This window comes from Podarcis cretensis, assembly GCF_951804945.1.
Source record: "Podarcis cretensis genome assembly, chromosome: Z".
Classification (NCBI taxonomy): domain Eukaryota; kingdom Metazoa; phylum Chordata; class Lepidosauria; order Squamata; family Lacertidae; genus Podarcis; species Podarcis cretensis.
Genome location: NC_137184.1, coordinates 13,651,496 through 13,678,094, shown reverse-complemented (window position 1 = coordinate 13,678,094; position 26,599 = coordinate 13,651,496). Strand labels below are relative to the sequence as shown.

At 44.9% G+C, this 26,599-nt stretch overlaps 1 protein-coding gene across 8 annotated transcripts in view; it reads left to right on the top strand.

Annotated features, from left to right (window-relative positions):
* Positions 1 to 26,599, top strand: part of RAPGEF1 (Rap guanine nucleotide exchange factor 1) — a 111,548-nt gene that overhangs the window by 44,224 nt on the left and 40,725 nt on the right. For all 8 annotated transcript variants that reach the window (XR_013835007.1, XM_079962535.1, XM_079962537.1 and 5 more), the window contains 5 exons: positions 15,508 to 15,647; positions 17,303 to 17,481; positions 19,174 to 19,330; positions 22,578 to 22,666; positions 23,548 to 23,700. Coding sequence is in view for 7 of the 8 variants with exons in the window: in XM_079962535.1 (XP_079818661.1) it covers positions 15,508 to 15,647; positions 17,303 to 17,481; positions 19,174 to 19,330; positions 22,578 to 22,666; positions 23,548 to 23,700 (718 nt within the window). In the remaining variant the exon portion in view is untranslated. The remainder of the gene's footprint in view (positions 1 to 15,507; positions 15,648 to 17,302; positions 17,482 to 19,173; positions 19,331 to 22,577; positions 22,667 to 23,547; positions 23,701 to 26,599) is intronic.

The following is a 26,599-nucleotide window of genomic DNA, read 5'->3' as shown; positions in this document are numbered from 1 at the left end:
GCTGCCAGTCAGTGTTGACAATACTGTGGTAGATGGACCAACCCTTTGAGTGACAGAAGAACTCCCCCTTTGATCGCCCTGCAGCTAGGAACACCTTGACTGCTGTTGCTTAGGGTAGGTGGCTAGGATTCCAAATGAAACTATCCCCCTCCAAAAAAATTATTTTATTTTATTTTGCTTTCTCCACCAGCCCCTTCCAGACATGGAAGGCAATGACATCTGTGAGTCATGGAGCATTCCCCTGGCCAGCAGAGGAAGGCGAGAGGGCCCTCCCTTCTCCAGCCTTCAGATGCTGCTTTGCCCTCCGTTATGAGCTGCCTGGTTCAGCCCAGCCATTGAAATGTCAGTGAAGTCAAAAGTGGCCGCTGGCTGCCTCTGCTTCCTGAGGGCCAAGCTGCTTGGGAGGGTGACCTGCAGATCAGGAACAAGTTTCTCCCATCAATCTGGCTGGACTGTCTGGATTCAGCCCATGCCTGCCCACCACCTCCGCCTTCTTCCACTGAATCCTGGCTGCTTTCCTAATCTGCTCATTCCCTACAGAGTCTTGGGACTTGGGACAGCTCCACCCAAGCAACAGAGGTTAGGGTGGGCCAGTTTCCTGTATGTTGAAGCTTCTTCCCTTGTCTTTAGAAAGGAAATGAGCCAAGACTGCATTTACACACAATCAAAGGATGTAAAAAAGGGGGTTTGTAGGGCAGCCTGCCTTGACCTGGTGCCCTCCAGACATTGTTGGACTCAGATTCAAATAAGCCCCAGGCAGCATGGCCATTGTTTGGGGATGATGGGAGGTGTAGTCCACTATCTATAGAGCACAAGGCTGGGAAGGCTACAGTAGGACTAAAATTTCTCATCAGATTGGGAAATTTTCCATCGGCCTTGAGAGGAGTGCATTTATGTTGCAAAAATACGCAAGAAAACTATTAATATACATTAACTAGTAAATAAATAGTAATGTAAATCCCTTCTTCCGACCATTTTCTGCCACTCCCTTCAGACACCTGGCTCTCACGCAGGGCCCAAACAAACTCACAGATCACTCCATTCCCAAGGAAGTTTCCTGGAATCTGCTGGCACCATCCTAGTCTTTCATGCTGGGGTTTATGGACAGGCACCCAGGTCTGATGGTGCTTCCTTGGGCTACCTACCACTGCATCCCATTCTGCTCTCAGATTAGCTGTACTGCATGAACCCAGTTCTAGGCAGCAGCAGGTTTGGTTGGGTGAGTTTCCTAGGAGGACCAAAGGATGGCCAATATGACATCCATCCACTTACTGTTTTTTCTGTGGCCTCTGCAGGGGTAGTGGTGGTGCAAGCAATGCAAGCAGTGAGCATGGTTTCTCTAGAACGTTGATTTTGAAGATTTACTACTGCCCTAAATTGATGAGAGATCTGATTTAGTATCTTTGACTTTTATATATATCTTCAGTAAACAAAAGCAAAAAAGAAAAAAGAAAATCTGCCATGTTCGTTTTTTTTCATGCTATCTTGACAAGTTTTCCCAAATAATAAAAAAATCACTTGAATTGAAATTGGGACTGGGGTGGATTTAATCAAATGAGAGTATCATGGCTTAAATGTTTGAACCAACTGAGTGCTTTACTTGGAAACTATTTTTATTGTAGGACTTGTAAATATTTTAAGACAGGAGAATGCAATAGCATTTACTTCTCTTCTATTGTTTAGAATTTAAGTGGGTGGTGGTTAAGACACTAAAACTGTTAACGGACTAATTTTAGCATGTCTGAATAGCTCTGGGCATAAATATGTGGTTCCTAGAGGTAGTCACCAGTGTAAGTGACTTACAGCTTATACATGGTCCACCACAACATCATTAGGGACAATAAATGGGAAATGATGGTCATTGCACACTTATAAAAGCATAGAATTGGAAGAGAGCCGAGAGACTGTCTAGTTCATGCTTTTCACATGTATCCATGGGCTTGGTGGAGTGAACTGGTAGCAACATGGAATAGCATGCAGGTAAAGTGAGCAGGCTGGCAGGAGATGGAGCGCTCTATCCCTTTGCTGTACTCAGAATAGAAATGCACACTTGGCTAATGGAAAAAGGGGTGGCACTCTCCTCCTCTCCTTTGCCAGCAGGCTAGTAAACATTATTTTGCAGGCTAGTAACTTCATTTATACACCTGGCTTAAAGACCCTAGAATCCTCATTCCCAAGTGAAATTTAACCTTATATGAATAAGAAAGTATGGATTTACATTCCTAAACCACCATTTGGTGCTAACAAGGGCCCTCAAAGCAGTTTACAGAAACTTACATTTGAGGGGTACAGAACCTCTAAGGTCCAAGAGCCACATGTGGTGCTCCAGATTCTTTATCCAGCTTTTGGCCATGTCTCTTCAGCAAGCTGCACCTTCCCTGGCTCTCCTCTACACCTTCCTTGACTGCTTTTGCCTGGCTGGAATGTGTCCTTGAGCTGTGATAATCTCTCGTTTGCCTTAGATGAAGGGTGTGTGTGTATAGAAATTCCTTACTTTTGCATGCGTAGAAGTAAACAATCTATGCAAAAAAGTAACACGGAATCATAGAGTTGTAGAGTTGGAAAGGACTCCAAGTATCACCTAGTCCAACCCCCTGCAATGAGGAATCTCAACTAAAGCATCCATGACAGATGGCCACCCAGCCTCTGCTTAAATTCCTCCAAGGAGGGAGAGTCCACCATCTCCCGAGGAAGCCCAAGCCCGTTCTGCTATTGAGCAGCTCTTACCATCAGAAAGTACTTCCCAATGTTTATTCATAATCTCCTTACTTGTAATTTGAAGCCATTGGTCCAGGTCCTACCCACCAGAGCATAGCCTTTCTTGCAAGCCTGAGTTCATTCTGAGCTTTAGCTCACTTGACATTCACCCTGCAACTGTTGGCTACTAGTGCATACTGCTCCTTTGTGATTTCCTTTTTCTTCCATTTCTTGTATATGCCCTTCTTAAATCTCAGCTCAGCTGTAATCTCCTTATGCAGCCACACAGGTTTCTTTAGATGCCTCCCATCTCTCTTGTTGGAATTGTTTGTCTTTGTGCCTTCAATATTTCACCTTTATGGCATAGTTAGGGGGCGGGGGGCACTGGACGCCACACTGTGAGCCACATGTCTCTCCTGGGAGTGACACGGTAGATGCCTGCAGGCTCCGCATTGCCCAAAAAAACAGCGTGGGGCTTGCGCCTGCCCGCCACTTCCTGCAGGCTCAGCCAACATACAACTGAGGGGGAGGCAGTGAGCGGACTGTCTGCAAGCTTTGTGCGGCTCTTTTGAGCAGCGCAGGGCTGGCATCTGACCATTGTTTCCCCCTCAGCTGTAGCGCAGCTGAGGGTGAGGTGATGGGCAGGCAACAGCATGGGGATTGCATCTGCCCACCACCTCCCCCTCAGCCGCCCTACAGCGGAGGGGGAGGCCCGGCTCTGCGCAGCTCATCCTGCCCCGGCTTGCCCCATGGGCAGCCTGCCCCGGGCGCAGGATGCATGCGCTGCCTTGGGTGCCTGAGTGGCTAGCTACGCTGCTGACTCCCATTCATTTCTGACCATGGGACCTCACCCAGTAGGTCCTTAAGTTTTTTGAAATCAGCCTCCTTAAAGTCCAGAGTGCATGTCTGACTACACTCAGCTTTCCCCTAGCCTCTGTATTATGAAACCCAGGAGGACATGATCACTTCTTCCCAAGTTTTTGAGTAGTTCCACTCCGTCAATCAGTTCCCCTCTCTCGTTGAGGATCTGGTCCAAAATAGATGATCCCCTTGTTGCTTAGTTAAACCTTACATTCTCGGCAGAGGTTGAGTTCCAACAGATATCAGGGAAGTTGAAGTCTCCTATGAGTATTATATCTCCGCTTCTTGAATGTTTGGTAATCTGCTCTAGGAAGTGCATCCAACTCTTTAGCCTGGCTTGGCAGACACCCACAGTAAGGTCACTGTTGTTTCTCTCTCCTACAATTTTTACCCATATACTCTCAATCTTCTTTTCATGCTCCAGGTCATGGATAACTTCACAAGTGTACATATCCTCTACATATAATGTTGCTACTCCTCCCTTCCTATTTGGTCTATTCCTTTTGAACAGGTTTTACCCTTCAATTTTTACATTCCAGTCTTGAGTCTCATCCCACCAGATTTCAGTAATGCCTGCCAGAAAACAAGCTTACACTGTCTTCCATTAGACAGCTCTTTAGATAGTTGAAACATACCCAACTCCCTCAACCATTCCTCATAAGGCTTGGTTCTATGCTACCCTCCTCTGCATACATTCCAGTCAATATCCTTATTAAACTGTGGTGCCCAGAACTGGACACAGTACTCTAGGTGTGCTCTAGCCAAGGTGGAATAGAGCAGTATTATTACTTGCCTTAATTGGGAAACATCCATTGCTCCACCCACTTTCTATCTCTGGCCCCCAGCATAGCACCGGCCCAAGACATTTTGGCACTTGACATGAACCAAAAAATACCGGCCCCCCCTGCCAGGGAAGAATGGGTGAGTGAAGATCTACATCGGGAACGGGGGTGGGTGTCAAATCAGTGTTACCCCATGGCTGAAGTGGGATTCAAAGGCCGTCACAGTTGGAGGGAAGGGGCTCACTCTGAATCCTGCCAATCGGGTGCACAGTCCAGGAGACCCTATATACGTTGGCTCCCAGTACGTTTCCAGGCACAATTCAAAGTGTTGTTGCTGACCTTTAAAGCTCTAAACGGCCTTGGCCCAGTATACCTGAAGGAGCGTCTCCACACCCATCGTTCAGCCTGGACACTGAGATCCATCTCCGAGGGCCTTCTGGCGGTTCCCTCAATGTGAGAAGCGAAGTTACAGGGAACCAGGCAGAGGGCCTTCTCGGTGGAACACCCTCCCATCAGATGTCAAAGAAATAAACAACTATCTGACTTTTAGAAGACATCTGAAGGCAGCCCTGTTTAGGGAATAATTTGATGAATTGTTGTATTTTAGTATTTTGCTGGAAGCTGCCCAGAGTGGCTGGGGGAACCCAGCCAGATGGGTGGGGTATAATTATTATTATTATTATTATTATTATTATTATTATTATTATTATTATGGGCAGCCCCGCTATTTCCTCCCTAAATTTGGAAGACCAGCAGTGCTTCTTAATTGCCAAGAGGCCACTGTAGAGGTGGCATGGGAGAGCAGATCCAGCCTCTAAGGAGTTCACTGCAGCAGTGACCGATGCATTCCTCTGAGGACGGATCTGCTACCCCTGTGGATCCTGCTGCCTGAGGTGACTGCCTCACCTTGCCTCAGGGGTGGGACATCCCTGCCCCAGCAGTTACCTATACGGGCAGAAAGATGCTTTCCATTCCTGAATAAGCAATAAAACAACTGAAGCAGGTTTAAACACTTAAACCAGAATTGAAGCCAGTGAGTTGAAAAGAGAGCTCCATATTCTTCTTCCCATAGGGCGCACCTAGTTTTTTTTTGGGGGGGTAATAAAGAAAAAAAAATTATTTCCCCCTCCAGGCACGGGGCTGGCGCGGGGGAAGCCCGAGCTTCCCCCGACCCCAGCCCCCAGAACAGCCTGCTATCCGCAAGCCTAGGGAGCCCGGCGGGAAGTCGCGCTGGTCTCCCCAGGCTTGCGGAGAGCTGCGCGAAGCCCAGGCGCGCTCTGCAGCGAGCCCCAGGCTTCGGAATGCAGGCAGCTCTGCGCAACCCTTGGGAGACCGGCGCCAAGTCGCGCCAGTCTCCCAAGGGTTGCACAGAGCTTCCTGAAGCCTGGAGAGTGAGAGGAGTCGGTGCACACCACCCCTTTCACTCTCCAGGTTTCAGTGAAAGCCTGCATTCGCCCCATAGGATGCACACACATTTCCCCTTCATTTTTGGAGGGGGAAAAGTACGTCCTATAGGGCAAAAAATATGGTACTCTTCCTTTTCCATTCTTCCCATCGCTTTCTGGCCCGCACCTGTCAAAGCTTACGTTTTAAACCCTCTTGTTTCAGGGACACTCACCCACACACCCTCGTTGCACTTTTGCAGAGCTTAGGAAGTGGAGTCATACACTAGTATAATGTTAACAGTATGCTTTGGCCTCTAAAGCCCAAGCTTCCTCTTTCATCTGGAGTTCATCCTTCTGCTCTACTTCCGCCAAAATCCTCATGCACCCCCTCCCCTTTGGCCAGGGCTTTAATTGAAGCTTCTCTGTCTTTGCCACTCACTCTTCAGATGACAGAGAGGCGCTCAGTGAAGAGGGAAATGCCATTTTAATGGGCAGCGTTGTGTAACTCGTTACATAAGTCACCTCTGTGCTCAGAAGCGCTTTGGAAGAGTTCTGTTCGCTCAGAGGCGCTTTGTGGCTTCATTATCAGGTGGGAAGAGAGGACCTTTGTTGCTCTCCCTCTGGTAGCTTTTGGGATGCTTCCTTCCTTCCTGTCCCCTTAGGCCTTTTTTGAAAAAGAGTGACACAGCTTGTTAGCCCTCCAGTTGATTGCACGATTCTTAAATTTTGAGTGTTCTTTCAAAAGCTGTGTCTGCTTCCAAGCATCATTGTCACAGTGGGGGAAATAAATGTTTTGACTGACCTGGGGCTTTTTTATGTGTGTGAAATTGTCTGCCTGGTCTTTTAAATGAATCATTTTTTAAAAAAGCAGTTTCAGAAAAGTGTCCTTTGAGGAAATCAAGGGCTTTGGGTTTTCAGATTATTTATATCTAGGCTGGATTGGTCTCAGTCCCTCTAATAGTGAACTCATCTGGTGGGTGCCGACAGAAATAGTGGAGTCAAACTGGGACCACTAAGAAACAAGAGAGAGATAAATTGCTATGTTGTGGCAGGGGTACCTGAGGTTTGCAAAGTACAGACTCTTTTTCTTACAAACCACACAAACTCTTAAGGGAGTTAAAACACAGCAGCCCCAAATAATCCCAAAGAAAACTCAGCTAGCTTACTAGCCGCATAATAGGTTGGTTAGAAAGGAAACTGGAAAGAGGGAGTGGAATGGAGTATCCTTGAGGAGAGCATGCTGGGCTGACTAAAATCCTGAACAGAAGCCCGTAGGTGAGATACATAGTACAGCTTTTTCTGTGCATGTCCCACTATGGCCGTATGCTTCCTCCTGATTTGCTTGCACAAAGCTTACACAGGAGTTAGATTGTGGGCAATAATCCAAGATTCGTCCTACTCAGAGGAGACTCATTGAAAGTGATAGACATGACTAACTTAGGTTCATGAATTTTGCATGGTCTACTCTGCTGGCTACAACCGACAAGTAGCACACTACACTTCCCCCAAACAAAAAAGTCACTTGTTTTATTTTGCAAAAAAGTAAGCTTGTTTTTTGTCCTGCCGCTTGCATCCTGCTGCAAGCCTGGGGCCAATAAATCCTCCACTGGCTCCTTTTTTCCTGCCTCAATCCACCCCTATGGTTTTCAAAAAATAAAAATAAAAAATGGACCTCCTTCACCAGGTTTTAATGTTCTGTCTTGGCCAACTGACAAAAGCTTTGCTCAAGCAAATTGCAGTGTGTCGAAATGTCGCCCAGCTGCTCTGAGCTGCTCCAGCAGCATTCAAAGGTGACTCAGAATTGCTGGTGCTCGGGACTGGCTCTCTGTGCCTGAAGGCGGTTTCCCAGCCAGGGCACTCTTGCCTGGAAGTCACAGGCTGGTTTTAAAAATTTTGTCAGTGCGTGTGCGCGCGCGCTGTGTGTGTTGTCAGGAGTTAGGCACGCGCCGACTTGTGGCAAGGCAAGCTTTAAAGCCAGCATAAGGCCATGACTCAGCAGCTGGACCACATCCAAACCCATCCTGGTAATAAGGCACATTCGTCTTTGCCAAACGGATGAAATGAGGAAGGTTTGTATGCAGGCTTATGTGTTAGACTTTCTCTCAGGGATGTGGAGAGGAGGCAAAGGCTGTGGCCCAGAGATCTTGGTTAGGATCAGGGGCTCTGTTGTTAACCATTTTCAAAGGCAAGGAAGCATCCATGGAGATGAAATGCAGGTGCCCATGGGAGGCTGTTTTGAGAGGGAATGAAATTGTTTGAGTAAAGGGGTATAAAACAATGCATGGCATGGAGAAAGCGATTAGAGTGACATTTCCCCTCCCCTTCTCATAACACTAGAACCCCAGGATCTTCCCTTGAAGGTGAATATTTAAAGATTTCAAGACAGGCACAAAGAAGTAGTGCTCCACACAACACATAGTTAAAACAGTAGGATTGGCTGCAGCAGGATGATGCAGCAACCACCAGTTTGAATGGCTTTAAAGAGGAAGTAGACAAACACATGGAGCAAAGGCTGTCAGTGGCTGGTAGCTATGATATGCTTCTTTATGCCTCTTAAATCCAGTTGCTGGGAATCACCTGTGAAGAGATGGCTGTTGCACTCAGGGTCCTGCTTGGGGATTTTCTTAGGCCTCTGGTTGGGCACTGTGAGAACACGATGTGTGACTAGATGGGCCTTGGACCTGATCCAGTGCACTTGGCTCTTCTGATTGGAACCCTGATCTCTGACAGACTTAACCGCTAAAAATAATGAGCAAGTTTTCAGAGGTTCTCCATAATTCATCATCACACCTTAATGACTTTAGCAGTTCCCTTTCCGGTTCATTTTTGCTCTTTCCCACTCTATCCCTTGCTATGGACATCTCAAAAACATGCTTGCTATCTTGTGACATTTTGATATGTTGGATAGCAAAGGTGTTGCCTAGTTATGGATTTTGGAATTGTAAAATTTGAACATTTTCATATCATTTACAGGCTAACATAAAAGCGGTAAATGTGAAGAACTATTTTCACGTCATATCGATAGCACCACACACTCCGGCATGGGGTAGGAGGAAAGAAAATGTAACGAGGGCATTCCTAACCGTACACATAAATTTATTTGGTTTTCAAATTAAAATTTTACAATCACAAACATACAACATAAAGACAAGATTCCAGAGAATCTCCTGGACTTCCCTTCTCCCCTTTGTGGGCCCTATTATTAATCATTTCCTCCTGCATCTTTTATAATCAAATCTTTTTACATCTCCATTATATCCAAAATTCACCATTAAACTACAAGTGTTATTCAAATCCTACTAATGATTTTAAGTGTATACAATGGTTTTTAAGGTAAATAATTAAAAAAATTCCCCATTCATTAAAATTTTGATCTTCCTGATTTCTTAGTCTTCTGTTCATTTTTGCCATTGAGGCATAATCCCATCAACTTGATCTGCCATGCTTCTCTGGTAGGGACTTTATCTTCTTTCCATCCCTGGGCCAATAATATCCATGCAGCTGTGGTCACATACATAAAGTCTTTTCTGCTCCCTTGGGATTTCGGCACCGAGAATTCCTAAAAGAAAGGCTTCAGTGTTGTTGTTTTTAAAGAAAAAACCTAACTGTACACAGTCTTAGCTAGGAGTAAGTCCCATTAAACTTGGTGGGAACCAGGACCCATCTGCACTGTACGTTAAAAACACTATCACACAACTTTAAACAGTCATTGTTCCCCCCAAAGCATCTGGGGACGTGTAGCTTTACAGGATGGTGAGAGTTTTTGGGAGATATCGTATTCTCTTCCCAGTACAATTCCCAGAGTTCCCTGGGGAAGAGGGTTTAGCTGTTAAAACCACTTTGGGAATTGTAAGAAAAGGTAAAGGTAAAGGTACCCCTGCCCGTACGGGCCAGTCTTGACAGACTCTGGGGTTGTGCGCCCATCTCACTTAAGAGGCCAGGGGCCAGCGCTGTCCAGAGACACTTCCGGGTCACGTGGCCAGCGTGACATCGCTGCTCTAGCGAGCCAGAGCCGCACACGGAAACGCCGTTTACCTTCCCGCTGGTAAGCGGTCCCTATTTATCTACTTGCACCCGGAGGTGCTTTCGAACTGCTAGGTTGGCAGGCGCTGGGACCGAGCAGCGGGAGCGCACCCCGCCGCAGGGATTCGAACCGCCGACCTTTCGATCTGCAAGTCCTAGGCGCTGAGGCTTTAACCCACAGCGCCACCTGCGTCCTTTGGGAATTGTAGCTCGGTGCAAATAAAAGGGGTCGTCTAACAACTCCCAGGACCCTTAACAAACTACAGCTCCTATGTTTTATTTTTGGCTACAAAGTGGTATAGTAGTGCTTTAAAGGTTTGATGAAGCCTTAATTCTTAGTAAACATATACATAATTTCCCTCTCAGTTACTTACTAGACAAGAGGGATAAGGAAAGTTGAGCGTTGGAGGAAATGTTATTCTTTCTGTGATTGCAACCCAATCAAATTTAATCTCATTCAAAAGGAGGACATGGTGAAGGCGGGGTAAACCCATCTCACTGTGGAAATACTAGAATTAGGCCTGTCACCCATTTTAAAAAGCCATGGCTAATCTAATTGTGTGAATTTTAATCCATGGAAGGAATCTGTGTAAATTTGCATAGAAATACAAAAGAGTTCTTTCCGTCCTTTGTTTTAGACCAGAGGTCTAAAACCTTTTCAATCCTTTGGGCACAGAACACTGTAGACAGCATCCCCTCTGGTCACTTCAAGATACGCATACCCAAAAAGACACTCACTCATCACTTTACTAAGAGTTTTGGGTAGAAGTTGGATCTACTAGAATTAAACTGAGCCTTAAAAATGTCATCCTTCCAACTTCCCCTTTCAGCTCTACGTACTTTTTAAAGGAGAAAAAGCCTATCTCATGGATCATGCAGCAAATTATCCTCCAGAGGGGAGGACACAATCTGACAGGTCCAAATGACAAGAAGCAGAATTTTGACAGAACATTTAAAAATTCAGAAGGCAGCAGACTTACCTTTGCTAAGAGATTTTCAAGCAGAGGCCACCTTCCAGGGATATTGGACCAGATTATCTTTGAAGAGCCAGGCCCCCCCCCCATGTCCTATGCATCTTTGGCACATTGTTATTTGGATTAGGAACACCCAGAGCACCATTTATGTCATGGCCATTTGTTTTGATGTTGGACAGTCACATATGCTGGAATAGAAAAGGCTAAACTTAGCATTTATCATTGTTAGAGAGAGAAGTTACAGATAGGTAGCCGTGTTGGTCTGCCATAGTCAAAACAAAATAAAAAAATTCCTTCCAGTAGCACCTTAAAGACCAACTAAGTTAGTTCTAGGTATGAGCTTTCGTGTGCATGCACACTTCTTCAGATGAAGGTATCTGAAGAAGTGTGCATGCACACGAAAGCTCATACCTAGAACTAACTTAGTTGGTCTTTAAGGTGCTACTGGAAGGAATTTCTTTATTTTGTTTAGAGAGAGGTTAGTGTTGAAACAGCTGACAGTCATAATGCAGTACTTTTTCTGCTAGCACAGAGGGAGTTTTGCATAATGACCTCTGTAGCAGTCTGCAAGTACAGTGGTACCTCTGGTTACAAACTTAATTTGTTCTGGAGGTCCGTTCTTAAGCTGAAACTGTTCTTAACCATAGGTACCACTTTAGCTTATGCTGCATGCGCGCCTCTAGCGCATGATTTCCGTTCGCATCCTGGGGCAAAGTTTGCAACCAGGAGTAGCTACTTCTAGGTTAGCAGAGCTCATAACCAGAAGCGTTAGTAACCAGAGGTACCACTGTACCCCAAAACTATGTATTGCTACAGTATGGAAGTCAGCTGTGGACTGCAGTTGTGTTATATTGCAAGACTTGGTATGGGAAGAGTGCAAATAATTCCCTGCTAGTAGTTTCTTTTTTTTTTTGAGTACTTTGAGGTAAGTCTTGAGCCTACGAAGACTTCTATGTGACTCAGCAGCTCCATGGGCCAGTTGTCTGCATGCCAATGATGACCCATCTCTGTCTCCTTTGACATGAGCTCTGGATTTCGACCTGTCCATTTGTGGGTTTACCACATGGCTGCAGAATCTGTTCCCTGGCACAAAATTCAGCATCCTAAGAATGTTGGCTCTGATATTTAAAATCAAGCAAATAAATAAGTAAATCTCTCATTTGAAGCTGCACAGTGAAATTAGAAACTTGGTTCCCTCTTGGCTATTCGGCCATTGAAGCTAGTTAAATCGGCCGCACATGTACATAGCCACTCACCTATGGTGATTGAGAAATGCCCCTAGACAACCAGACAGTCTGGAATCCTTCAGAAAAGAGCTGAAGCTCAATGTTACTTATTTTTATTTATTAAATTTGTATACTGCCCTTCATCCAAAGATCCCTGGGTGGTTCACAGCATAAAGTGTTAGAACATCTGTCTTTTACCAAGAAGGTCCCTGGTTCCATTACTGGCATTTCTAAGTAGGTCTTGGAATGTCCCTTTTCTGAAACTCCAGAGAGCCACTGCCAGACAGTATAGATAGTACTGGGCTTGATGAACTCATGTTCTATTTCAGTATGTACCTATTAATTTATGTACCTATTTATTCAGAACTCTAAGGACTAGAATCTTACTTTATGATTAGGGGACTCTATGTAAGGCAACTCCCTATGTTCCTTTGTGTAAGGATTATTTCAAAATGGAATATATTGCTTCTTTATTTGAAAAGCAGTCCTACTCCCCAACCCCTTACAGCTATAACTTGCTACAAAGATGAGATCCAACCTTCTTGGTATGTCAAGTCCTCTGCCAAAGTAGATGTGATGTGAGAGAAGTTTATAAAATTTTGCATGGCATCGGGGAAATGTATATAGTGTATATAGAGAAAAGTTTTTCTCCCTCTCTCAAAACATCAGAACTGGTGGACTTCTAATAAAGTCAAATGTTGGAAATTTAGGACAGATAAAAGGAAAGACTTCTTCATGCAGCACATCGTTAAACTCTGGAGCCTCCTTCCACAGAAAGCAATGATAACTACAAACTTGGATGGCTTTAACAGAGGATTTGACAGACTCATAGAAGAAAAAGCTATGGATGGCAACTAGCCATGATGGCTATGCTCTGTCTCCATGGTCGGAGGCAGTAATGCTTCTGAATACCAGTTGCTGGAAACCACAAAAGTGGAGAATTGCCCTTGTCCTCAGATCCTACTTGCAGGCTTCCCATTGGGCCTCTGGTTGGCCACTGTGAGAACAGGATGTTGGCCTAGATGGGATGTTGTTCCAGCAGCCAGGCTCTTCTTGCATTCTCATGTATTCTGTTTGCCTAGCCTAACTGTAGGCAGATAGACATAACAGCCGGTGTGATTTATAAACTGAGGCAACCGCATCCTTGAACAAGCTGAAGGAACAGATTGAGAGAGCCACTGTTTATTTTTGTCTAATATTGTACTAGAAGGTCGGGTGGTTGTTTCCCATCTGGCTTGCCTGCCTCGCCGCTTAGCTCCCCCTGTTGTTTAAATTTATATACTGCCCTTCATCTGTTGTAACAGCGGTGTCAAGAGTCCAGTGGATGCAAGCAATTTTATCCTCAAAAGCTTTGCAAACAAGTCACAGTGAGCTGCCATAGGTTCTGCCACCTCCCTTGGGCCAGACTGTAGCAGGCCCCATGCTACCTGGGAAAGCTCTGCTAGACCACACAATGAGAATGCAGTGGAAGCAGCAGAGTAAGTCTTCTTTGCAGGCTTCACTGCTCACTAGGTATACTCAATGATGAGCCCCCACCAGAGTTTGGTTGCATTCAACCAGATTGTTCTTCTATTCATGTTCGAACCATCTCCTAGCCTCTTTCCTTGCCAGGGGCAAAACTAGGCTGTATTTCACCTGGGTCAAAGACCAGGTTTGGCACCTCCTTCGGGATAAGAGACAGCTCTGCGCAAGCTGGAGGAGCCCTCCCGCGGCTTGCGCAGAGCTTCCTGAAGCCTGGAGAGGGAGAGGGGTCGGTGCGCACCGACCCCTCTCGCTCTCCAGGCTTCAGCGAAAGCCTGCATTCGCCCCATAGGACGCACACACATTTCCCCTTCATTTTTGGAGGGGGAAAAGTGCGTCCTATAGGGCAAAAAAAAATACGGTACATACATATGAACATGCACACACACGAAGTCCTGAGCCACCCCAGAGCCAGTCGCCTCAGTATGGATGTTGAAGTCTCCCCCCCCCCCCAAAAAAAAAACCAGTTGTCTGGGAGTCCCAGCACCTCTTCTGAGACCAGCTGTGTCAGCTTAGGCAGGAGACTGTCAGCAGTGGCTTACTGTGAAATCACCCGGGCTTGTTTCACTTTGCAGTTTAAGTGGTTACAAACATGCCTGCTGATGTTACAAAGGTACCGCTTCTTCTTTGCAAGGGCTACAGACCGTGAAAAGTGCATTGAAACTAAAATAGCTCAAATGAAAATGAGGGTAGAGGGGGGGAAACCCCATACATGATTATGCTTCCTCTCCTCATTTAAGCAGCCAGTTTAGCAATATATCTTTACAGTGGTACCTTGGTTTACAACCATAATCTGTTCTGGAGGTCCGGTTGTAAACCAAAACAGGTTGTAACCCAAGGCACACTTTCGCCAATGGGGCAAAACAAAATTGTTGTAATCAAAAACAAAATTGGTTGAAATCCCAAAAAAGGGTGGTAATCCAAAAAAAGGGACACGCACTTCTGGGTTTGACGTGGTTGTAATCCAAAACGGTTGTAATCCAAAGCAGTTGCAAACCAAGGTACCACTATATATCCTTTTCCGCATTTATCCATCTACCATGGCCTCCCCCCATATATCTGTTGACATGTTGGGTTGTATTTAACAGAGGCCACATTCACATTATACTCTTAAAACATTATGGTTCTACTTTAAACAGTTACGGTTTCTGACAAAAGATTCTGAGATCTGTAGTTTGTTAGGGGTGCTAAGAGTTGTTAGGACACCCCCTATTCCCCTCACAGAGCTACATTTCCTGGAGTGTTTTAACAATCCTTCACAGGGAACTCTGGGAATTGTAGCACGGGGAGGGGTGTCTTGTAACAGCTCTCTGCACCCTTATATTGGAAAAACTTGGAGAAGGTTAAAGCTTTAATATCGAAAATATTAGAGCATGAAAGCACATATTGATCCTGTACTATTATTAACAAATTATACTGAAGACAGGGAAAGAATGCAAAAATCTTATTGGTAACTGCAACAGCTATTCTTCTTGCAAATAAATAGCAGTCTTGACCCTCTGCAAGTTTGCTTTAAAACCTTCTGGTGAGGACAACATCTGTCATAAGCCTATCTGCTTCCACCCACAGTCTCCACTCAGCACCATTGAGGCATATTATTTAACCTGGCAGTGTTTTCCTTTTAGAAAAAAAAGGTGTCTGTACTCACTAAGAAGTTGTTGCAGAGCATCTCCAGGTAGAGCAGGGAAAGACTCCTAGTCTGACACCCTGGTGAGCTGCTACTAGTCAGTGTTGACAGTTCTGGACTAGAAGGGACCACCAGTCTGACCTGCACATGGCAGTTTTCAGTGTACATATTTGAAGATTGTAATATGCAACACCTGCTATAATGGTCAGTTTCTCATTTGTCATCTTGAATCATTAATAGCTATTTCTTCTGAGGCTGCGATTTTGTATTGCTGTATATCGTGTGCTTTGTTTTTAGCATCAGCCAACCATAATAAAGATTTGATTTATTGATATGGGCATATCGCTTGGTGCAAGTTGGATTCCAGCCCAATCAGATAAATACACTCATACCCCTCATCTTTTTTTGTAGATTCTCAGCGCTCCCATCTCGCCTCATTCACCATGAAGTTGAAGGACAAGTTCCACTCTCCCAAAATAAAGCGGACACCATCCAGGAAAGGGAAGCAGCCTGACCTCATGGTGAAGACTCCTGAGAAGGTGGTGAACAAGGTAAGTGTGTGGTGTCATGCCCCCTCCCCAAAGGCAGAGCCCATGAGGGGCAGGTGGTGCAATAGAGGCATTGCTCTTAAGTAGATATGTTGAGCAGGAAGCAGTGGAAGTAGGGAGGTCCACCACAGAAACTTCCTTGCACCACAAGCCTGCAGGCCAGCCTTGCTCCTTGGTCTGAGTTGAGTCTTTGTGGATTCCTGCCCCCCCCCCCCGTGCATTTCTGGTGTTGATGGGCCAACAAGGCAGGGGCCGTAGGTCCCCAGTGTGGAGGCCCCACTCCAGGGGTCCCTGGACCAAGACCACCACCCCCACTCCACCAGGCTTGAACACTCAATCCATCTCAGGTGTGAACATCATGCTGTATGTCTGAGTCACCAGCAAGCCTCCTTGTTGGTGCCACTGGTATGATGCACCTACCAGGCTCCATCCTGCTGCTCTAGGTTGGGGTTCTGGGAGAGAGAGAATGAGGCAGCCTGCAGCATTGGGTGAATTTATTTATGAGGCCAAGTGTTTAAGCAGAGAGACTTGCGCAACAGTCAGTCTTTGTGGGGATTAGCTCCTAAGCAGTGTTAACTATTGTCTTCAGCCAAATGATTAGCCGAAAGGGATGCAACTGATCAGGTTCACAGTGCAGGCAAGGATGCTGTCACTTTGGGAGAATGAGAGTGGCCCGTGGAAGGCTTCCTCAAGATTTTATGCAGAGCCAACATGGGTGTTTCAGAGCAGGCTCTGTATTATTTGTCCTGTATCTGTATATATTTATTTTGGGGGCCAAGCCTGGTTAACCATTGACTAGGGAGAGTCTAGCTAAAGTGGAAATGGAGTCGCCAAAAGTAACATTGAAATTCCTGGGTATGGTGCAACACCCCCCCCCCGGAAAAAAAACTCCCAACCCAAAACAAAGTTTTAAAAAACCACCCCTGCTTACTTTTAATAGAGTCCTGTTTGTCTTGTGCTAAATTTGATTCCCAAGACTTGCTGTAGGAAAGTGTCCCCAAAACATTATTCCATGTTATTTCTGTATCAGGGAGAAATGAAGTGTGCCTTTCTGATACAGCCCATCAGTTGCTAGGGCTCCAGTTTCTTGGATTGTGTAGGTGTGAGTCGCTCATTTAGCTTTCTGAGAGAGTTGTGGTGGTTCTACTCTTCTAGCTTTTGTGTGGTACAGTCCTCTTGCGTGTAGCTGGAGGGAGGCACATCCCTTTGGAACTCCCTCCTGTTACATATCAGCCAGGCACCATTTCCAAGGGCCTGCTTGGCTGTACTGAAGATGCTCCTCTTTCAGTAAAGTGGGGGTTATTTTTTATCACAGTTGGTATTCATATTGAATTTGAAACCATTTTTAAAATAGATGCAATAGATGTTTTTCTCGCATTGCAAAATAGCTTCAAGGTGCTTCATTGGAAGTAATTCATAATTGAATTCTGCCAGGGATTCTTTTAGTTGTGATTCCTGCATTGCAGGATATTGGAATGGATGACTCTTAGGGGCCCCTTCCAATTCTGTAATTCTGTGATTCTATGAATAATAATGCAAGCAGACACATGTAGCAGTTAGTTGGCCCAGTATCTTTATTGATAGCACCTTCCTTCCTGTATGGTCACTGACCGAAACAGTAAATGTTTCCCTTTCTCCTTCCTTCCATTCCTCCTCAGAATCTCACTTGGCTGGAGGAGAGAGAGAAGGACGTAGTGAGCGCACTACGCTATTTCAAGACCATCGTTGACAAAATGGCAATCGACAGCAAGGTGCTGGAGATGCTGCCGGGATCTGCCAGCAAAGTACTGGAAGCCATCTTGCCGCTGGTCCAAGCAGAGACGCGGATTCAGCAGAGGTGAGTTGCTGCCAGGGGATTAACCAGGAACAAGGAGGTTGCTGCTGCTGCTGCTGTTAAAAGCATATTATAAGCAATTACAGCTAAGAACAGCCTTCCATCCAGTGACCACAGAGTTGCCAGGTGATCCATTAATGTCATTAAGGTAGATCCAGTGGGTCTGCACTCAATTGGGCATGCTATTGTGATGTGGAATATATTCAGTTTTGAAAGGCTCAAACCCTGCCTCCCTCCAGCCACATGATCACCAAGAAATTCACCAGCTGCAAAGGCACCACAGCAGTGTGGTTGACGTCAAATGCTTGCATACTCAATGCTCCCACCACAAGGCCTTGGATCTTCACTCATTTTAAGGATAAATGTGGACCTAACAAGGTCGAGAAAGCATTGGCAGGGCAAGAGTTATCAGAGCCTATGAGAAATGTCTTTGCTTGGGACGCTTCCCAGTGCTTGCTGAGATAAGTTCTGAAGCTGCACAGCTTTGTTCTCACCGCCAACACCCCCAGGTCAAGACTGGATCATTAGTATAATCCAGCTGGACACTTCTTGCGTTCACTAGGGAATATATGATCTACTCCATTAATATATATATGTGGCATGCAATAACTTCCATATAATTTTGCCTTCCTGACACATGTGTCTAGATTTATTTCTCTCTCCTCTCCCTCTCCTTTGAAGCCATTGTGTTTTGCATCATCAACAGGGGAAGTAGAACTATAACAAGCAACTGCTTAGTTCTACATTTTCTCATGAACGGTGACCATAGTGTGCTGTTTTCAGAAGTGGAGATGTGGCTGAATGTTGTTTCCTTATCTGCCATTCATCAGACTGTGCAGCAGAAAGGGGGATGGGGTGGCATGGATGAAACACAAATCCAACAAATTCAGGTCGCACATGGCATAATTAAATTCTATAAGGAGGAATTCAATGCCAGGCTGCTATTATTGTTCTGTCAGTGCAAGCATTCCTGTTTGCCAGATGGAAGAGTCTCCCTTGTCCTCCCTTCATGCTTTCCTGACCCCCCACCACAACCCAATTTGAGGAGGCCAGGGGGAGCTGGAGGAAGCCTTATTGCAACATTGTGCCAGGGAGAATAGGGGGAAGCCCCATTGCAGCCCTCTTTAGGAAAGTTTTTAATGTTTGGTGTTTCATCGTGTTTTTAATACTCTGTTAGGAGCCGCCCAGAGTGGCTGGGGCAACCCAGTCAGATGGGCGACTTACAAATAAAACTGTTGTTGTTGTTGTTGTTGTTGTTAGGACCCATTTCACAGAATCCTGCTGGCAAAACTATTCTGTTGAATCTGACCCTCAATAGTTTCCCTAGAAAATTGTGCAATTTGTTGCTTGATTTTTTAGGGTAGGCACAGGTACAGCATGGGTTGTTGGGCTGCCCCTTGAAGACTATTCTGAAGCTTCAGGGACTGTTGTGAGGCAGTGACTCAGTAGTAAGAGCCCTGTTTGCTTGCTTGCTTGTTTGTTTTTAACTGTTCCTCGTCAAACTTGGGATGAGCTTATCTCGACTTGCTTATTAAATATAAAATTAATAGTCTTCAAATTGGGGACTGGGTGAGTCTTACATCAGAATAAAATGTATTGTGACAAAGGCTTTTTTCCAGCAGTTTCCCTTTATTGAAACACATCTCTCCATGTATTCTCCATGCCAATGCATTATTTATTTATTTGCTCCTGCAGTTCGGCCATCTCTTCCTGCTATAGCCGTGTGTACCAGAGCTTGGGCAATCTGATACGTTGGTCTGATCAGGTGATGCTGGAGGGCTTGAACTCTGAAGATAAAGAGGTGGTGAACACAGTGAAAGGGGTCATCAAGGCTGTTCTGGATGGAGTCAAGGTACAGTGCTGTCTTCTCTGCCTCTGACCATACCTCAGACCCCTTGCTCCCACCATGAGAATGGGCTGTCTCAAAACTGATGGTAGCAGTACTAAGGCTGGGCTCTTCTGACACACTTCTATAGATGCTTAGTTATAGCACACACCTCAAATGCATCTGCACTCACAACTTGGTCAGAAACAGTAGAATTCCAAGGGAGCTTCCCCCACCCCAATAAAGCATACCTTTCTCATTTGAAATCCTGTTTTGCAAGGTGGATCTGTTGTGGTTTATTATTAACTTTATCATTATTAGAGCATAGATAGCTGTGTTCTACTTAAGTCACCTCCAGACCATAAGTAATTTGCAGGAGGAATTTAAGCATGTACCGGAACATTAGGTTTGTACAGTTAAAATGGATTAAAACTCTGATGCAACAAATCCACTTTTAAAAGGGTTGTTTTTTTGTTTTTTTGTGTGGTTTTTTTGCCCCTAGTAAAGTGATGGGGGAATGCTCTAAAAAGTTTCAATGGGTCTACACCGAATAGAACTTTGTTGGATGCTACTCATATAGTCTAACCTCCAGGTAAGCTTTGTGCAAGGAAATCCGAAATGCTCTGTCATCTGGAGGAACCCCATGTCAAGCCCTTGGTCCATCTAGCTCTGTATTGTCAACACTGATGGACAGCAACTCTCCGGGGTTTCTCATTGGCGTCTATTCCAGCCCTACCTGGAGATGTTTGGGGTTGAATCTGGGACCTTCTGCTTGCAAAATTGGTGTCCCACTGACCCATGGCCCTTCCTCTTAATGTTAAACAGTCCTTACTGGCCATGCAAAGTTTAACTGAAATCCTCTGCATCAGTATCAGGCAGCCCACTTGATGTTTGGGCTGTGCTACTTTATTATTTGTTGGCATGGAAGTAATAAGTTCCTTTGAGTTAAGTGGCAACCATTGCGTTTAGGATTGTTGTTTTAATTCTGTTTTGTTAACTGACCAAGTCTGCCAGAAGAGATGAGCTACCTTTTAAAGAAGGATTTCATATTCTAGGAGCTTTGCGTAACCCACTTGTATTCCGCACGCCTGCAAAAATGTCACAAATACAAAAGCAACATTGCTGTTCTTAAAACTTTAGTCATAAACAGCTGTCTCTTCAGACAAGTCACCGTGGGGCTTAGGCTAACATATTGAGCTCTGGGAACCTGATGCAGAAATGAAAACCACCTCCCAGTCTTCTGGCTTCTGTGGTTGTGCAGCTGTGGTATTTTGGGGGAACCATCTTCTATGTTTGCCATCAAATTTTGGCTGTTGATAACCAGTTACATTGATTTTAAAACAAAAGCAATACACTTCCTTAGAAGAGGCCCAGAATTTCTGAGGCAACACAGTACAGTGGTACCCCGGGTTACAGACCCTTCAGTTCACAGACGGCCAATCCAGAAATAGTACCGCGGATTAAGAACTTTACCTCAGGATGAGAACAGAAATCGTGCGGCGGCAGCGGGAGGCCCCATTAGCTAAAGTGGTGCCTCAGGTTAAGAACAGTTTCAGGTTAGGAACGGACCTCCGGAACAAATTAAGTTCTTATCCCGAGGTACCACTGTATTGTTGTTGCTATTTACAACAGCACTTATGGTGCTTTACTGAGTATAAAGACAGGTCCCTGCGCTGAAGAACTCACAATCCACAATTTCATACAGGGCAAACAGCAGAGGAAAGGGAGAGAAGTAGCGCAGGGACGAGCAGGGAAAGAGTGTGATGGTTTGCTCAACAAGCACGCCTGTAGATTGTAGGCTCATTTGCAGGAGAGCACAGGAACAAAACACTGAGCTAACAGCTTCACATAAACTGTGGGATTTGAGCAAGGATCTAAAGCAAGTCAGGGGGCCAAATGTAGCCCTCCAAATCTCTCTGAACAGCTCTGCTTTCCCCAGACCACACGCCATCGCCAAGCCTGCTTCACTCATTTTAGCCCAGATGTAACTTGGCCCTGGGCTGTGATAAATGCTGATTGGCTGCCTAGATAGAAGAGGGCCGTGTGCAGAAAGAGTAACTTTTGCCCAGCTGAAATGTTGTCTACTACTATACAAAGGAAAGAGCCACACCCACTCCCCCCCCCCGGACCCTTTCCCCCTGGTGCCCTTTCTGAAAGTCCAGCAAACCTCTGCCGTTCCGCTTCCGCTTTCCAGTAGCTACTTCCCTCTTTGATATATCTTGTGTTCCCATGAAATTTCCATTCATATATTTCAATACACACATACATTTCAATGCAATACACCTTTGTTTGGAAGTCTTGCTTGAACCCTCCTTATTTTTTGCATCATGGTAGATAAGAATTCAGAAAAGCGACAGTCTATGCTATGATCTACAATGAACCAACTCTCGAAACCTGCTTAGAACAGAAACCCACCCAGCCACCAGTCTGCATGGAGAGAGCTGTTTTCCATGTGTATATTACCTTGCAATTCATGTGTCACTTCTTGCTTTGTTACCCCACGCAAGCGCTGATATGGTTACGCACAGGTTTCAACATCTTGGAAACTTTTATCCTGAAAATAAAAGTTTTTAAAGCCAGCAAGGTGCTAGCCCTTGTGTACTCATCAGCATGTGGATGTGTGTTGTGGGGGAATTAGAAGCTAGAGAGGTTGGGGTGGTGGTGAAGCAGGCTTACCAGCATTAGAGGGTGTGATCCAGAGTCCCCCCCCCTTCTTATGAACAGCAAAGTCAATGAAATTGAGAAGTGGCCCCTCTGCAGAAAGCTGGGATTTAGAAGAGGGGCCCCAATCTGAAAAGACAGTAGCTGACTGTCCTATGTTATTACACTTCTCTAGTTCTCAGTCCTCTTTGTGGCCAGAGGGTGGAAATTGCAAGGGAGCAGATCTCAGCTCATTATTGGGTGAAATGTCAAAGAGGCCAGAGCTTTTCTAAAGTGGACAGGACTGTCTCCTGGGGTTGGCAGACTTCCGTTGCAGGAGGGGGTCTTTTAAGCAGAGGTTGATCAGGTCTTTCTTTCAGGGTTGCTGTGTTTACACCTTGCAATGTAAGCTTTTCATGGTTTAGACCACTAAGGCATCTTTCCAGTTCTCACATTCTTCTGTTCTATTTCTTTCTGTCCAGGGCATTGAGTGAAGGTTTTGGAAGGGGTTGGGGGCTTTGAAAAATCCAAAACCTTGAAGCAGAATAGAAACAAGTTTTCTCTGGTGGAGAATAAAGTTGCAGTGGCCTTGACTGAGCCTTCCTTTTTGTCCTGTATTCCATTTTATGATTAGGAGCTGGTGAAGCTCACCATTGAGAAGCAAGAACACCCGTCCCCCACAAGCCCCGTTAAACCCAGCATACCTGCTTCTTCAACAGACAGGTGAGTCACAAAGAGTGTCTGATGAAGCAGTCAGAAACCAAAGCTACTCGTAGGACAGGCCTGTATCAGTTGTTTGCAGGGAACACACCCAAAAGAGAAATAGTGGAAGATGAAGGGAGGAAGCAGCATCAAGTTCAGGGGGGTCTCTTGCTCTGGTTTGCTGCTGAATCTGTGGAACATAAGGTCATATTTTCACCATACATTTAAGGAACATTCATAGCCCTTTAACTGTTGTGACTTCCCCACCCAAAAAAATCATGGGTATAGTAGGCTTTTATCTGATGTGGATCCTACTCAGAGTAGACCTATGGAAATAACTGGGCATGACTAATGCAGGCACATTAATTTCAACATGTCTGCTTTGAGTAAAACTCGGCTCCAAGCTTAAAAGTTTAACCTTCTCAGAGCTACAATTCCCAGCACCCTTAGCAAACTACAGTTCCCAGGATTCCTAAGTGGAAGCCACAGGCTTTGAATGTATGGTGTGGATGTGATCAAATGCTTGTGTATTGTGCTATTCTCTTATCCAGTAAATTAAAAGACTGTAGTGTTTAAAAAATAGTACCCTGCCTATGGGGTTAGTAGTTAATTAATGAATTGATTATATTTGGGTACATTTATGTATTAGATAAATAGTTGTATGAGCAAAAGGAATATAGGGAGAGGAACTGATTTAAGTTATATCAATTAATTGTTAAACATGCATGTGGGAAAAGGTGCTTTCTTAAAGGGCCAGAGTGAGTGACTGGGTCTTCCAAATATTTGTACGTTCTACACAGCGCCTGGCGCCCTCTCTGGGCCCCTGGTGCACAATGCCAAATGAACCATAATGCTGCAAATGCTGTATACAAAGCAAGCCATGCTTTTTCCATCCTTCTCAGCCCTTCAGAGCTTCCCCTGACGGATCGTGAGATGGAGATTCTCAACAAGACAACAGGGATTGCTCAGACAGCGGAGATTTTGACAGATCCTATGGACGAAGAAGTCGCCCCTCCCAAGCCTCCCCTTCCCTGCATCCGAGTCGCTGAAAACAGGTACAGCTGGAAGAAATGAGTTTGGGAGTTGCCTCAGTCAGGGTTGAAATAATTAACTAGTTGTCATTCAGAGGTTTTCAGACTTTAGAGAACCCTTTCCATGTCAGCTTGTCCGGCAGAGAACCAGCACTGTTCTGGGTTCATGCTGCTGTCTTGTGTTGTGTGAATGGACTGTAGAACCCCAGGGGTGGCTGGTGCAGTACTTCTTGGGGTTGGTAGGGCAGAAGTAAAAGGCAGCATTTCCTGTGCTGATGACAAGAGGCTGGAAATGATCTGTCTGTCTCTGTGTATGGTCTGTATCTGTACAGTGTGTGCACATCTGAGCAGGCATACATTGGCCACACTCACCACTGGTACTGGAAAACATTCTCATTTCCTAAACAAGGTGAAATTAGATGCATAAGTTGAGTGGGTGCAGGTGCATTCATTTCTGGTTTCATTTCTTCCTTAAGCTGCAAGCACACAAGAGCTCCTAAATTGTGGCAGAGATGGTCACAAACTTAAAGGTAAAGGTGAAGGGACCCCTGACCATTAGGTCCAGTCGTGACCGACTCTGGGGTTGCGGTGCTCATCTCGCTTTATTGGCCGAGGGAGCCGGCGTTCAGCTTCCGGGTCATGTGGCCAGCATGACTAAGCCGCATCTGGCGAACCAGAGCAGCACACAGAAACGCCGTTTACCTTCCCGCTGGAGTGGTACCTATTTATCTACTTGCACTTTGACATGCTTTCAAACTGCTAGGTTGGCAGGAGCAGGGACCGAGTAACGGGAGCTCATCCCGTTGCAGTGATTCGAACCACCGACCTTCTGATCAGCAAGTCCTAGGCTCTGTGGTTTAACCCACAGAGCCACCCGCGTCCCTGTCACAAACTTAGATGGCTTTAAATTAGGACTGGACAGATTCATGGAGGAGAGGGCTGTGAATGGCTACTAGACATGGTGGCTTCGTTCTGCCTCCATGGCTGGATCCAGTAATGCTTCTGAATACTAAGTGCTGGAAACTGCATGAGGAGAGAAGTGTCTTGTGCTTGGATCCTGCTTATGAGGTTCCCTTAGGCATCAGGTTGGCAACTGTAAAAACAGGATGCTAGACTGGATGGGCAATTGGCCTGATCCAGCAAGAGTCTTCTTACATATTTTTGAGAAGTTGGGTGGGTGGGTGTGATGTTTCTTATGACCCTCCCCCCAGCAGTTCAGGGTTGTTTAAGAAAAACGGCAACACCTTTCTTGTTGAAGTCTGTGATGGGGGATGCAAACAAATACTGTGTGGCTTGCGAGAATCGTGTGAGATTCTTTTCCTTTTGCAGGCTCTGTGGTCACTGGTGTGAGTTGGCTGTGCAGCTTTCTCTTTTTTTTAATAATTTTTATTAAAGATTTTTTAAATACAACAAACAAAATAAAACATACAGAAATGTCATGTGTCATAACATATTTTCTGATCCTCCTTGGACTTCCTCACATCTCCCGCTCCTACGTTCCAAATTTATAAAAATTAAACCAGCCATATCTCACCTTATCCCCACCTTAAAATCCCTTTTTACAATGTTATATCTTAAATTTTAGATATGTTTATTTCCTCTTCAGTGCATTAAGATTAACCCAATAATTATCTAAAAATTTAGTTTTTTCATAAATTTAACTTATCTTCATAATTCACTTCATTTGTTTCCATGGTGCCCAATTGTTTATGATCAAACATCCTGCTTAACATTCATACAATTTACAATACTTTTGCAAATAAATCTTAAATTTTCTCCAATCTTCTTCCACCGTCTCCTCTCCCAGGTCTCGGATTCTGCCCATCATCTCGGCCAGTTCCATATAGTCCATCAGTTGCATCTGCCATTCTTCCAGTGTGGGTAGATCTTGAGTTTTCCAATGCTTGGCAACGAGTATCCTTGCTGCTGTTGTTGCATACATAAAAAATGTTTGATCCTTCTTTAGTACCCCTTGGCCAACAATACCCAAAAGGAAGGCCTCTGGTTTCTTAAGGAAGGTATACTTAAATACCTTTTTCAGCTCATTATATATCATTTCCCAGAAAGCCTTCACTTTAGGGCAAGTCCACCAAAGGTGAAAGAACGTTCCTTCATTTTCCTTACATTTCCAACACTTATTATCAGACAAGTGGTATATTTTTGCAAGTTTGACTGGGGTCATGTACCATCTGTATATCATTTTCATTACATTTTCTTTCAAAGCATTACATGCAGTGAAATTCAGCCCAGTAGTCCACAATTTTACCCAGTCTTCAAACATAATATTGTACCCAATGTCCTGTGCCCACTTTATCATAGCCGATTTAACCATTTCATCTTGTGTGTTCCATTTTAACAGCAAGTTATACATTCTTGAAAGTACCTTAGTCTTAGGCTCTAACAGTTCCGTTTCTAACTTCGATTTTTCCACCTGGAATCCTAGCTTTTTATCAAGTTTAAAAACTTCTTTAATCTGAGCATAATGTAACCAATCTCGCACTTTGTCTTTCATTTTCTCCTGACTCTGCAATTTCCAGTTGTCTCCATCTTTTTCTAATATTTCCCAATATTTCGGCCATTTGGCCTCCATATTGAGTCTTTTTCGGGCCTTAGCTTCCAATGGTGAAAGCCACCTTGGAGTTTTGTTTTCCAATAAGTCTTTGTATTTTGTCCAGACATTAAACAATGCTTTTCTGACGATATGGTTCTTGAAATTCCTATTAATCTTAACCTTGTCATACCATAAATATGCATGCCAACCAAACGCATTATCAAAACCTTCCAAATCCAATACATCAGTATTCTCAAGAAGCAGCCAATCTTTTAACCAGCAGAAAGCTGCTGATTCATAATACAACTTTAGGTCTGGCAGGGCAAATCCCCCTCTTTCTTTCGCATCAGTTAATATCTTAAACTTAATTCT